The following is a 14,520-nucleotide window of genomic DNA, read 5'->3' on the forward strand; positions in this document are numbered from 1 at the left end:
ATATATTTAATTGTGTTGCATACTTACGGGACGGGGGCAGTAATGGTCTCTCTGAAAGCAACTTTTGGCTTTCCTGTGACACAAGGACAACCATATTCTCTTTCCATCCTCTAAAAAGAAGAGGGGAGATAATTTTTTGGTATACTTAAAAAAAATAAACTGAAAGAAGAAAAATCATAAGAATCTTAACTATCTTTGAAGCACTCATTTAAATATGATAAAAAATGAGGGCGCCTGGGTGGCTCAGTTGGTTGAGCGACTGCCTTCGGCTCAGGTCATGATCCTGGAGTCCCGGGATCGAGTCCCACATCGGGCTCCCTGCTCGGCGGGGAGTCTGCTTCTCCCTCTGACCCTCCCGACCCTCCCCCCTCTCATGTGCTCTCTCAGTCTCTCTCTCTCAAATAAATAAAATCTTTAATAAAAATAAAATATGATAAAAAATGATAATTCTTCAATCATTTAAGTATCTTACAAAGTACCTTACAAAGGTTAGATACATGATATTAAGTAATATAAATGACTTTTAGAGATTTTATATAAATGAATTCTAATTTAGACTGTTTAACTTACACTTACCTCTAATTTATCTATCCACTAAAACTTCACCTTTGTTTCATATTATTACATATTCTCTGGAATAAGTTTTCTACTATCTTAACTTCAAAAATATGATCACAACCAGAATTTTTAATCATAAGTCAAACAGCTTTTGTTTTCCTTCAGAGATACAGAAGACCTTTCCTAGGGAAAATACAGCCCATCTCCATCTATTATCTAAATTCTAATGATCTTCAAGTACTGACTTGAGAAGAAAACAGGCAAGAAATGGCCTCAAGAGTGGGCACTGGTGGGCCAACTTCCTCAGCAGGTCTCTCCCTGCAGGTTCTCTCCCTAAGGTTGAGACCAGGATTTGCTTGACCCAACTAACCACTACCTAGGGATGGATGGATGATCTTATTGCAAATACTTGGGAGTCTTGATTCTAGGAGTCTGCAAATGTTTTACAAATAAAAGGATTTAGAAATCAAAAATAATTAATTTGTAAGAGACAGTAACATTTGTAACACAGTATGCCACATCTGGATATAAGCCAGAATGAAGTCTGAAGAACCACTATTAGTTTACAGTCATTAGACTGAGAATTACTGACTTGTAACAAAACACAGACATAAATAAAATGAATTTAAGTTAACTTCCTTGTTATTCATTACCTGAGCATAGATTTCTAGGTGTAATTCTCCCATTCCAGATACAATTGTCTCTTTGCTCTCAGTGTCAAAGTGGACTTTAAATGTGGGATCTTCTCTTGTAAACCTGCCAATACCTTTTGAAAATTTTTCCAGATCATTCTTTAAAAAAAGAAAGTCATTACACATTTTAGTAAGCATGGTAAGCAATGGGATTGTTGAAAGAACTTTACTAAATGAAATCAAGTACATTAACAGTTAAGAAGTAACAATGATCCCCATCTAGTTCCTAGGCCATACATACCCTTTCAATATGTGAGCTTGGACAACACACAATCAAGAGAGCAGGGAATGGCTGGCTGACAGAATTTTCTGTCCACAACAAGATACAAAACAAGAGTCTAAGGCTTAACTATGCCCTTTCCTATTTTATTCTTGGATGTACATAGAAACTGTCCATTTGTGGAAAACTATCCATTTGTGGAAAACTTTCTCCAGTGAAGAAAAAGCATCCTTGTTACTCTATTACATTTTAGAAATTCTATACATAATCAAAGGAATCAGCACGTTTACCAAGATTTGATTGTAGATTCAAGCAGGACAGTTAAGACCAAGAGTAAGGCAAATGTCACAGAGACTTCTCCCTTTCAAAACAACCTGCTTGGATTTGATTGCATGCACCTTTATTCTCCTTAGATATAATTCCATACGTGGTAAGTAGAATTATGGTCCTCTAAGGATAAGCCCTAATGCCCCCAAACCCGTGAATGTTACTTCATGTGATGAAGGGGATTGTGCAGATACGATTAAATTTATAGACTCTGCGATGGGAAGATTACCATGAAGAATCTGGGTTGGCCCAACGTAATCACATGGGCCTTTAAAAAGGAAGAGGAAAACAGAAGGGTTAAGTTAGAAAGATGGAACGAGCGAAGAAGAGGCAGAAGATATATGAAGCACAAAAGGAGTTGACTGCGTGGTTGACAGCACTGAAGACAAGAGGAGGGGCCAAAGCCTACGAAAATGGACAGCTTCTAGAAGCTAAAAACAGGCCCCAGGTGACAGTCATCAAAGAAATGGGGACCCCAGTCCCAACAGCCACAAGGAGCTGAATTTTGCCAACAATCTGAGTAAGCAAAAATAAAATGTCCCCTAGAGCCTCCAGAAAGGAACAGTCCTGTCAGTATCTTCATTTTAGTCAATTAAGAACTATGTCAGATTTCTAACACTGTAAAATAATACATTTGTGCTACTTTAAGCCACCAAGTGTGTGGTACTTTCTTACGGCAGCAACAGAAAAAAACGAACACACCCTGAATCACCAGTATTTAACAGTTATCACGTGTGCATGGAACTGTGCTATATACATGTTTTGAATATGTACCTCAAATTCTAACCACAATGCTGCAAGACAGAATTACCACATTTCACAGGTGAGGAAACTAGGTCTAGAAAGGCTGACTGACCTGCTCAAGGCCACAGAGCTAGTGCATGGCAAAGCTGGGACTGAAACCTCGGTTAGTCTAAGTTTTTGCCTTTTCCCTACATTAGCCAGGTACTCCCAACTTACTAAAAGATCATCCCTGCCCCCACTATCGAGATTCACAGCTTTATGCAGTGACTTCATTATTTAAATTAATTTACTCCAGCAAACAGACAAGCCTGAAACACCAAAAAAACCTTTTAGATACTGATGCCTTTGATTTTCCTCCACTGTTGTGAACTATCAAGAGTTAAATATCTTACATAAACTCTGAATTAGGAATGAAGAAGCACAGTATCTTTAACTTCTTTCCCTGATTATTCAGAAGGGAAAAGCAAGCAATTTAGCAAAGCACCTGGAACTGTGGCATTTCACTGTGTGGTAAGATGCAAGGTTTGCCTTTCCTCAAATTTCTGAGATGGTATGACATAATGTTTCTTGCTCCCTAAACATTCTCTTTTCTATACTGAGAAGGGTCTGGAAAAGCTCATTTCCTCCAAATAGAGGAAGAAGTACCTGTTAATGTATCCACAAGACAATACATCAGAGTTATGTTCTCTAAACAGTAGTTCCCAGATGACAAGAGGTCATAAAATATTCACTCGAGGGGCGCCTGGGTGGCTCAGTTGGTTAAGCGACTGCCTTCGGCTCAGGTCATGATCCTGGAGTCCCGGGATCGAGTCCCGCATCGGGCTCCCTGCTCGGCGAGGAGCCTGCTTCTCTCTCTGACCCTCCCCCCTCTCATGTACTCTCTCTCATTCTCGCTCTCTCAAATAAATAAATAAAATCTTTAAAAAAAAAAAAAAAAAAAAATATTCACTCGATGCATGAATGAGTCCATTTCAATTTACCATACTAACATGACTGTTATGAATGTCAAAGCAATTTAAGAACTCAAACAATATGGCATTAATACAAACTAATTCTAATGGCAGTAATGAGAGTAAGAACCTATTCAAGGAATTCTGGTTTCATAAAAAGCGAAATGACATCAAATCCAACCATAAAACTATTATATTTGAAACTGAGAAAGGGGTGCCTGGGTGGCTCAGGTGGTTAAGTGTCCGACTCTTGATCTCAGGGTTGTGAGTTCAAGCCCCACATCCACACACAGCATGGAGCCTACTTTAAAAGAAAAAAAAAGTGGAGGGGCGCCTGGGTGGCTCAGTCATTAAGTGTCTGCCTTTGGCTCGGGTCGTGGTCCCGGGGCCCTGGGATCCAGCCCTGCAGCGGGCTCCCTGCTCCACGGGGAGCCTGCTTCTCCCCCCTGCTCGTGCTCCCTCTCCCTCTCAAATCAATAAATAAAATCTTTTAGAAAAAGTCTTGTTTGCAGGCTTTCCATGTTATAACCAGACATATATTTCATAACTACCACAAATCCAGAGATGTAATATAATCCATGAGGCAATTAATCTATGTAGTAATCTAATGTACCTCAGTGAGGTTTTACTACAATTTAGGATAAATGTCCCTGTTTCCCCTTTTCCACTCCTTTATGATCTGAACACAGGAAAATATTCTTACCACTTTGGAGCCAATGATATTAGAAAGAGTTAGAAAGCACAGTCTTGTGCCCATTTTAATACCATCAATTTTTTCAGGTATAGTGAGAACTAATTACTACCAAGAGACTGGTAGTTTTAGAAGGTGATCTCAATACCAAAAGAAGAAATAGAGACCGTAAGATTGCTGGTTACCACAAGATACTATGTGCATTGTGCAGAAAGATGAAAAAGAGCTTAAGTTTTTATTTGGATTGAAACCAAACTCCTACCTTGTTAGAAGGCTTCATTGCTATTGAAATGACAGGATCAGGAACATGAATTGACTCCTAAAATATTTTTTAAAAGAACAGAGAGGAATTCAAATACAGTACTGTTTGGGTCAGGGATGGATTACTTTTAATGTGGTACTTACAAAAGAACAAAGGACAAATACTAGTCAACACATTTAGGCTAGACAGTATATATCTTGGTCTGTTTTGTATTAAATATATTAATACATTAATAAATGCATACACTTACATGATCTCTTCTCTCCCAAAATAACAAAAATAAACTGTTTTTTAACTGTTTAAGACCCTCAAGTTGATTGACACATTCATTTTAAACATAATCGTAATGAACCCAAATGCCAAGATTTGAATTCTTATTGGCTAGTGGCGACATGTGCTATTGCTGTCTTTTGATAAGCTATTTAATCAAAATATGCCATGACTGATAAAACAGAGAAAGGACACTAGATTCTTTATACATACGATACCTCATTTAATCAGTCACAACTCTGACAAGCAGTTATTATTATCCCCATTTTACAAATAAAATCATTAAAGTCTTGGAAAGACAAAATAACTTGGCAGAGGTGAGACTGTAATCAAGGTCTATTTGCTTCAAAGCCTAAGCACTTCCCACAACCTCCAGTCCCTCATATACTAATTACAAGTATTTAGAGAAGGCCTTATCAATAATATTTGTTTATAAACCATGCCCCTTCTCTAGACCCCCCAAAGACCTGTATAGATTTTGATTTTTTGTAGTATCTTAAAGCAACATGTAAAACCATAGACATTAGAGAATATCTTATACAGAAAAGCTAAATTGTAAAGTTATAAATTCACCACATAATACAGGGACTACTACAGTGCTCATCTGTTAGGATTGGACCAGTTCTTATGTAAATGACCCACTGTAAATTCCTTCACCTCAAATTACCCATCCCCCTATGTACTCATATTCTTTCTTTACTGAAGTCAGGAGAGGGACCACCCTCATGAACAGATGTCATACTGTCGGAGAGCCTATTCTCCTACAGGGGCAAAAAAGGGAAGTGAATGAAGGGGATTCAAAGGCAGGAAGTGCCTAAGCATGCTCTTCCCTTTGGGATCCCTCAGTCATGAAAAGGGACCTCTGAGTTCCACAGGGCAGGCTGTGTGCGCTAAGTCAGACTGTCTAGTTGCACCTTGCCTTCGAGCAAGGTTCCATTCTGTTATCCCCTAGTCTACATGTTACAGTTCTCTGGGGGATTGAGGCAAGGGCCCACTCTGGCTGTTAAGTAAGTGGCCGTCCACCGGGATTAGCCTGATTCTGGTGACAGGAATTAGAGAGGAATCGGCAATGGGGAAGAAGATCTCAGAGTAGAGGAGTCAGAGCTACACAGTTCAGGTGTATCTAGTGAAGATTTTTCCCTCTATGCTCAATCTTAGAGGACTATGGAATTATCTTACTAAGAAAAACCAGGTAAGTTGGGTCACACAGCGCGCTTGTCTAACTGACATCCAAAAAGCCACGACAAATCTATACTGATGCCTGTGGCAATAAATGAAAACTGTGACTGTTTTTCTGAAGTACTAAATATACTACATAAAAACAGACTTCTAAAACCCAAGTGCTATAAATGACGTACCATAGAAAGGCCACTACTATTTTTGTTTGTGAATGTGTCTCCACTAGCACAGTCAATGCCAAACAATGCACAGATGTCTCCAGCGTACACTTCCTCAACATCCTAAAGAAAGAAAGAACACAAAATAATACTTGCAAATAATACAAATCAGGACATGCTAACTGAAAAGTAATCACACAATGAGCACGTTGTACATAAACTAACATGGCAGAATCTCACCATAAATCCTACAGAGAATGAATTAGCTAGAACAAATGTAATACCAATAATCAACCAAGGCAAGATATACCTTGAATAGGGCCTTTATTTAAACCACATCTCAACTGACAAGATTTTACTTTGTATGGAAACTCAGAGCTATGGCATCATTAAGTTGGAAGATCTGTAGTACTGACAGAACACAGAGCCTCACACTTCTAAAGTTATTTCTATGGATTAAAAAGGATATATTATATGTGCTGCCACAGTCCAACAGTGAGATATGTATGGCAAAGATGTACAAGGAAAAACTGCAAAGGAAGTTTTGAAAACAAAGGCAGGAGAATTCAGCCCATTGTACTTAAAATAATCTTAATTTCTCACAGTGCAAGCAGTCAAATAAACACAGGAAATCTAAGAACAAAGCACTGGTGCCTCCTAAGCTTCCTAGGTTTTGTCCATTTATACTGACAGTTCATTCATAACAGCTGTGGCTGTGAATGACCAAGTGTGCCTGAGTCTTTAACAGTTCCACAGATGTAAACATCTCGTAGCCTCTGGCCCATAAAAACATCTGTGACAATCACTAATCCCTGTATTATGCCCCCTGCTGCCTATCTCACAAAACAGCAATAAGATCCAATTTTGAAAGACTGCTTATTCATCTTCCAGAAGAGACCACAAATTTCTGAATGTCGTTAAGATTTTGCTCAGACTAATAAACGTCTCTAGGAACATAGAGCTGACTGGGGAAAGAGCGGGAGTGGGAGATAATACCACACGTGTGGCATTTCTACTAAGGCCTAATCCTGAAAGGCCATATAGAAGGCTAGAAGGGATTCAGAGCCAATTCAAAAATTCAAGCCATAAGCCAAAGTTTATTTCCCAGATATGACCTTGAAAGGTTCTAAATCTTCACATGGATTCTAGCACCAATATGGTCCTTCGGGGGGTGGGGGAGGGCACTGGTTCTATAACAGGAATAAAAAACTCTAGGTTAAACAGGGCTTTCACATGGGGCCATACTTGCAAAAGTAAATTCACTGAATAATGTGGGACACTGTGTGTGAATTGATTACTCTCCATTACCTTTGAGAACCACAGTTCCACTGTCCCAACACCTGTTATACTCTTTGTAATGACAGCTCTTGAGAAAGGTGCTGAATCTTGGGTTCTAAGTCAAGGAACTGTCTCTTCTCCTTAACCTTGGCCACTGAGGAAATACAGCTAATCACAAATAGTATATAAAATGTGTCCTTAACATCTGCTAATTTAGCCCATACCAAAGAGCTACATCAAAATTATAGCACATCTAAGTAAAAAGGAAGAAGCTAGTGAAACATTCAAATAGAAGTGATTTTCTTGTGGGGCTCGGGGTACCAAGAAGGTAGATCTATCTCACCTGCATTAGAGAAATTTCTGATCTGCCAGGAAGGACCCATACTTGCCTCCATCATGTCGGCATGCAGGCGAACCAGCCGCTGCACCCGCACTTTCTTTCCTGTCCTCGTGTTATAGATGGTGTCACCCTTCTTCAGCTCTCCTTGATAATTGCGGACATAAGTTAACTGTCCAAATCGCCCAGCCTAGAAGTCAAGATGGGGTAAGGCGGAAAGATGAAAAAGAAACATAAGAATCAAAATTAAGAGAAAAACATCAGGGTGCCTGGGTGGCTCAGTTGTTAAGCATCTGCCTTCAGCTCAGGTCATGATCCCGGGGTCCTGGGATCGAGCCCCGCATCGGGCTCTCTGCTCAGCGGAAAGCCTGCTTCTCCCTCTCCCTCTGCCTGCCACTCTCCCTGCTTGTGCTCTCTTGTCAAATAAATAAATAAAATCTTTAAAAAAAAAGAGAGAGAAAAACTTCACAACATCCTCCAATCATTCCCTATCAATTTTAATAGTACACTTTATACACGTTTTGGTTGACGGTCTAAAATACTTAAATACTAGCTTTGAATATATATGAGTTAAATGGTTGTTTTTGATCTTTCTGGTACTACTTCTGATTCCTCTGAAATAAAAATTAGAAAATAATTTTAAATTGTGTATGCAATAAAGAAATATCCTTTTGCCTTCTATTATTATTTCGTAAGTTTGGTTTAATACAATTAAGATATAAAACACAAATAAATTATAATTATTGGAAAGACAACAAAAATATAATTAGAAATGGTAAGAATGTACATCTAAAAAAAAAACCTTTGATAAGCACCTGGAAAGCTATATAAATAAGCATTCTTTAAAGTAACTGAATATAAAATAAATAACCAAGGATCAATTCCTCCTCAATACTAACACTAACCAACTGGGTATGTTTCAAAAGTTGCCAATTCTTCCCATATTAATTTATAGGTTTAACACAATAGCAATAAAAATCCCAAGAGGAATTTTTAAACATATGATTAATGATTTTAAAGTTCATTTAGAAGAATGGATAAAAATAGAAATTTCTGAACTATTATGGCAATGAGAAGAAGCTAACCATGACTGATATAAAAACATATTAAATACTCGAAACTTAAAAAGAAGTAGCACAAATTAAACTGAATAGCACACAGAGTAAAAAAATATCTAAAATGCAGAATACATTTGTCAACAGACAATGCTGACAAAAGACATGACAATGAAAAAGTACAGCATTGTTCAAAAACTGGGAGCTGGACAACTGGTCCTCTATTTGGAGGCAGAGGAGATACATTTAGAGTCCACCTCATAGCACACAGCAAAACAAATTCCAGCTGGATTAACAATGGAAAAAAAAAAACCATCACAGAAAAAGTAGAAAACATTTATGAAATATATACAAAGAAGGGGATTTCTAAGGTTAAAAAATGAGAGAACTAAAAAAGACTGATACATTTGACTATAAATTTAAACTGTTGATTGTTTTAAAAAAATAAGATTAGAGAAAGATCATTTAAATAAATAAACACTTTGACACTAATTTTTAAAATAAGAAATGAGACAATTGCAAAAAAGGAATTATAACTGCATAATTAATATATGGAAAAATGTTCTCTACCATTAGGAATTAAAGCAAGATATAAAATAAAATTTACAAAAAAGGAACTAAAGCAAGAAGAATTATTAACTTTCACTTATAAAACTGGTAGTAATTTTTAAATAATACTCAATGCTGATAAAGATTCACTGAAATAATTTAATACATTAACTCTGAGAGTATGAAAGAAATCTGGCAATAAACCCATTAAATATTAAAACATTCTATTCCTTTAATTCAGTAATCACCATTCCAGGAATCCTAAGAAGATATTCCTAAATGTATACTTTTAAAAGCTTTACCCATAAAAACTGTCACCACAATGTTATTTGTACTTTTTAACTTAAAATTACGTTTTTTAGAATAAGTATATTGTAAAAATTTTTAAAACTAAAAGCCCCCCAAATATAATCCCATCCCATAAATAACCACTTTTTTTTTAAAGATTTTATTTATTTGATAGAGACAGCGAGAGAGGGAACACAAGCAGGGGGAGTGGGAGAGGGAGAAGCAGGCTTCCCGCAGAACAGGGAGCCTGATGTGGGGCTCGATCCCAGGACCCTGGGATCATGACCTGAGCCAAAGGCAGACGCTTAATGACTGAGCCACCCAGGCGCCCCAGAAATAACCACTTTTAACACTTCTAACTTAACCACCTTCTTTCCCCCTTAAAATAGTATGAACAGCAGCAACAACAACCTAACAAAAAATACTCCCAGGTACCCAAATCTTGGTTTCTAATACCATTCTCGGTTAAGAGGAATGGAACCAAGGCACCTAGAGAAGTGACTGGTTCTAGGTTCTAGCGTGGAGGATCCTGCAGTGCCACAAAGTCAGGAAGGATTCAAAAGAACAAAACATTGCAGAATGTCAAAAGGACCCAGGAGCAACTAAAAGAGCTCCAATGGCCAAACCTGGCCAACCTGCACAACAAAATAAATAACATACTACTCATTATAACAAAATAAATATCCATGAGGCCAGGCTGATATAAAGAAATGACTGAATAAAAAGATAAATGGGGGGAGAGAAGACAACTCTCCCATATAGAAGAATTCCAAATAACTGAATAGTAGATACTGCTCCCTCAAGGGGGTGGAACATAATTCCCCACACCTTAAGTGTGGGCTGCATACAGTAACTTCCTTCTAAAGAGGCAGTATGGAAAGAGGAAAAGGGGGAGTAACTTTCAGCAGAGAAATTTGTAACAAAGTCATTTTGTAACAGGAAGAACACCGTAAAAGAAAATTTCCATGTACAGCAATTAAATACATTAGAAAGCAACTTACCTCCAGTTTAAAAGCCAGGCCTACAAATGGGTGGGAACTGCTTCTCTCGGAGTTCATTAAGATTTTGTTTTTCTCTTTTGAGTCACTTAAAAGAAATATAAATCTGTGAGACACATTATTTGATATTTCTTTTATAGCAATTTGTTTCATCAGAGTATTATCTGAGAAAAAGCATATACATGCTAAACATTTCTGACCTCACATAAATGAAATTTCACTGAAAGAGATTAGTAAGAATAACTTCTCAGGGCTTAGTTACTACATTAGGACAGGACCAGAGCAGACTAAAAACACAAAAATGGCAGAGAAAGAAAAGAAAAATAATCAATGAGAACTTAAAAAAAAGTCTGTGTTTCAGTTTAAGGGTTTTTTTGTTTTTGTTTTTTTTGGTGTGGCTGAAAACAGCTGGTCCCAAATGAAAAAATTTACTAATGATGTAAACCTTGGTAGATAATAAATCATACTTCTAACTTACAAACAGAACATGATATGGCAAGTGGTATAATAAATAGTTTTCTATATGTCAAAAGTGTTACCCAAACAGAAACTGGCAACTGATTTTCGTAAATTATGGGGGGGGGAACCCCACAAACACAACTTAATCAAAAGAACCATTCTTAAGTTCTTTCATAGTGCATAAATGTTAAAATATTTCAGCGTAAACTAAGATTCAATTTCCAAGACTTACTCCTCCTGATTGAGAATAGCATAATTTTGGACTTCAGATGGATTTGGGAGGTATTCTAAAACAGCATCTAAAAGAGGCTGAACTCCTTTGTTCTTCAACGCACTTCCCAAAAGGACAGGAGTAAATGACCTATTTAGAGTAGCTCTTCGGATTGCACACTACAAAAGAAAAAAATTTAATAATTACTTAACCTTAAAAAAAGTTTTGTATTTGAGATCAATTACAAACCAATAAGTGAATAAAAGGAATTGACACTTTTTAAAGATTTCATTTATTTATTTGACAGAGAGAGACACAGTGAGAGAGGGAACACAGCAGGGCGAGAGGGAGAAGCAGTACTCCCGCGGAGCAGGGAGCCTCATGTGGGTGCAGGGCTCGATCCCAGGACCCTGGGATCATGACCTGACCCGAAGGCAGACGCTTAACGGCTGAGCCACCCAGGTGCCCCAGGAATTGACACTCTGGAGTACAGGCTATAGTGGAGACTAGAACCAGGTCCTCTATAACTTAAGGTCAAAATACAAGAAAAAAAATCGGTTCCTTCTTCAGGGCTAGGAAGCTATTTACTGTATAACTGCTTTCGACACTCTTGGAATGTCACTAATTTTCAATATGACAAAGAATATATATACACATAGAAAATAGGCACACACATAGAAATGTGTAAACAGTAGGCTAACAATTACGTAAAACATAAGGAAAAGTAACACTCACACACACACACACACACACACACACACACACACAATGTCTGGAAAGATACACCAAAAACTATTAACTGGTAACCTGTTTTAGGGAGGAGGCAGAGAACCAGGCAAATAGGAGACACACAGGCGTTTTTTTTCTTTATTGTGTACCTTCGAATACTTTTAAATGTTTAAAACCTATGAAAATATCATCTATTAAAAAAACACATTAACGGATGTTTTCTTTTTTTAAACAACACACATACAGGAGCCAAGGAGTACAAATCACTCATAAATTAAGAGCCATGAGAGTAACAGGCTCTAAAATACCGACCTCCAGGCCCCACCCCAACCCCAGTGCAAGCGCTATGAATGCGTCCCAGCTGCGGGCCACAGGTGCTCCTGGCTCAGCAGGTCCGAGAGCAAGCAGTGGCACTTCAGGCCTTCGCAGCGGGCAGAGGTCAACAGCAGTGCCGTGGCCACAACCTGCCACAGCAGCAGTAGGGAAGCAGTGGACAATTAGTTCTCTAGAAAACTAGTTCTCCTTAAAAAAGCTTAAAGCAAAAACTGACAACCACAATTTCGAAACATCACCACAATGAAAAGTAGAATAACAGCTGCACACAATAAAGAGAGGGTAAAAAGGGGGAAAATGTGCATGGCAAGAAAGCAATTACTATTTGAAATTATCCTGAAAGCTTGCTGTTGCTAGGATCCAGAAATGGCTAGGTCACCAACCACTTAATAAGCTACCTTAAGCCATAGGACCGCAACTCTGCCTTACCACCCCTCCCTTATATGCAGGTAGGGACATAAAAGAATCCTACCACACTTACTTTACAGTAGAAAAACAGGAGGGTGGTAGATAAACAAAAAACAAAAAAAAAAATTACAACTATCCTAATACCAGCCTAACAGAAGCTTTATTTTTCCAAAAACTTCCCTTGTTTTCCTAAGAATCATTTTCACACTTCAAAGGTGTCGCCTTTCCACTGTCCCTAATGATATATCCAACAGTACAGAAAGTACACCCATGTATCCTCTGCAGAAAACAGTAAACACAGCAGCACTGAATCGGCTATGCTCAGAAACGCCTCTTTACAAGGTTGGCCCCCTGGCTGGTGTCTGGGAACCTGGATTTCAGGAGGGTTCCCAGCATTCCCAGAACTGAGAATGGTTCACTGTGCCTACAGTCTACACAATGAGGTGGATGCTAACACCCACTTTCCTCCTGGGAGTCTGGAATCTGGGTACATGCTAGGCAGGGGATGTCTGTGACTAGCCCCTGACAGAACCAAGGGCACTGAGTTTCTAATAGATGAGATTCACAGGTACAGTCACAACTCACTGCTGGAGGAACGAGGCATGCCCTGCCACGACTCCACTGGGAGAGGACGCTTGGAAGCGTATACATGGTTTCTTCCAGACTTCACCTCATGTGCCTTTTCCCTTTGATTTTGCTTTGTATCCTTTCACTGTAATAAATCATAGTCAAGAGTATGAAAATGTGTTGAGAACTCTGAGTGATCCCTGTGAATCACTGAACCTGGGAATGGTCTAGGGGACCTCTGACATATGACCTTTAATAGGTTAAAAACCTAACCCTTGTTGTGGTTCCCAGGACACAATGCTTGACCAATACCCTCCTACATAGTTTGTGAAAGCTAAAGGCCTCAAGTTATGAGATAATATTAGTAAGCATCCTCAGCTTGGACAGGGTTCTTTCCTTGTGCCTTTGACCTACTATAGACTCCATTGTGCAAGGTCTTACACACAGTAATCATTTATCTGATCTCTGCTAAGTGTACCACATGGTTTGGCAAAATATCAGTTCTTTTAATGGTAAAATAAACATAAAATTTATCATTTTAACCATTGTTAAATATACAGTCCAGTGGCATTAAGTACACTTACACTGCTATGCTACAGTTACCACTATCCATCTCCAGAACTTTTTCATCATCTCAAATAGAAACTCTGTACTCCTTAAACTCTCTATTCTGGAACCCACCCCTCTGCCACCACCCCTGGTAACCACTATTTCTGTCTGTAAGAATTATGACCAGGGGCGCCTGGGTGGCTCAGTTGGTTAAGCGACTGCCTTCAGCTCAGGTCATGATCCTGGAGTCCCGGGATCAAGTCCCGCATCGGGCTTCCTGCTCGGCAGGGAGTCTGCTTCTCCTTCTGACCCTCCCCTCTCTCATGTGCTCTCTCTCAAATAAATAAAATCTTAAAAAAAAAAAAAAAAGAATTATGACCATTCTGGGTACCTCATGTAAGTGGAATCATACGGTATTTGTCCTTTCGTGTCTGGTTCATGTCATTTAGCATGTCTTCATGGTTCATCCACGCTACAGCAGGCAACAGAATCTTCCTTTTTAAGGCTAAATCACAGTCCAGTGTGTGTGTGTACTAATTTTGTTTATCCATTCATCCACTGATGGGCATTTAAGTTGTTTCCAGCTTTTTGCTACTGTGAAGAGCGCTGCTATCAACACAGGTATACAAATACCTATTTGAGTTAATTCTTTTGGATATTATCCTGAAGTGGAATTGCTGGATCCATATGGTAGTTCTAGGTTTAATT

At 38.5% G+C, this 14,520-nt stretch overlaps 1 protein-coding gene across 3 annotated transcripts in view; it reads right to left on the minus strand.

The window, feature by feature from the left end:
• The window catches only part of GFM1 (G elongation factor mitochondrial 1), a 43,459-nt gene that overhangs the window by 20,257 nt on the left and 8,682 nt on the right, over nt 1-14,520 (minus strand). For all 3 annotated transcript variants that reach the window (XM_044915048.1, XM_044915047.1, XM_021702672.1), the window contains 7 exons: nt 11,248-11,405; nt 10,560-10,644; nt 7,719-7,856; nt 6,073-6,174; nt 4,445-4,501; nt 1,212-1,349; nt 28-110 (listed from right to left, as the gene is read on the minus strand). In XM_044915048.1, coding sequence (XP_044770983.1) covers nt 28-110; nt 1,212-1,349; nt 4,445-4,501; nt 6,073-6,174; nt 7,719-7,856; nt 10,560-10,644; nt 11,248-11,405 — 761 coding nt within the window. The remainder of the gene's footprint in view (nt 1-27; nt 111-1,211; nt 1,350-4,444; nt 4,502-6,072; nt 6,175-7,718; nt 7,857-10,559; nt 10,645-11,247; nt 11,406-14,520) is intronic.

The sequence above is a fragment of the Neomonachus schauinslandi genome, chromosome 1 (assembly GCF_002201575.2).
Source record: "Neomonachus schauinslandi chromosome 1, ASM220157v2, whole genome shotgun sequence".
NCBI classification, from domain to species: domain Eukaryota; kingdom Metazoa; phylum Chordata; class Mammalia; order Carnivora; family Phocidae; genus Neomonachus; species Neomonachus schauinslandi.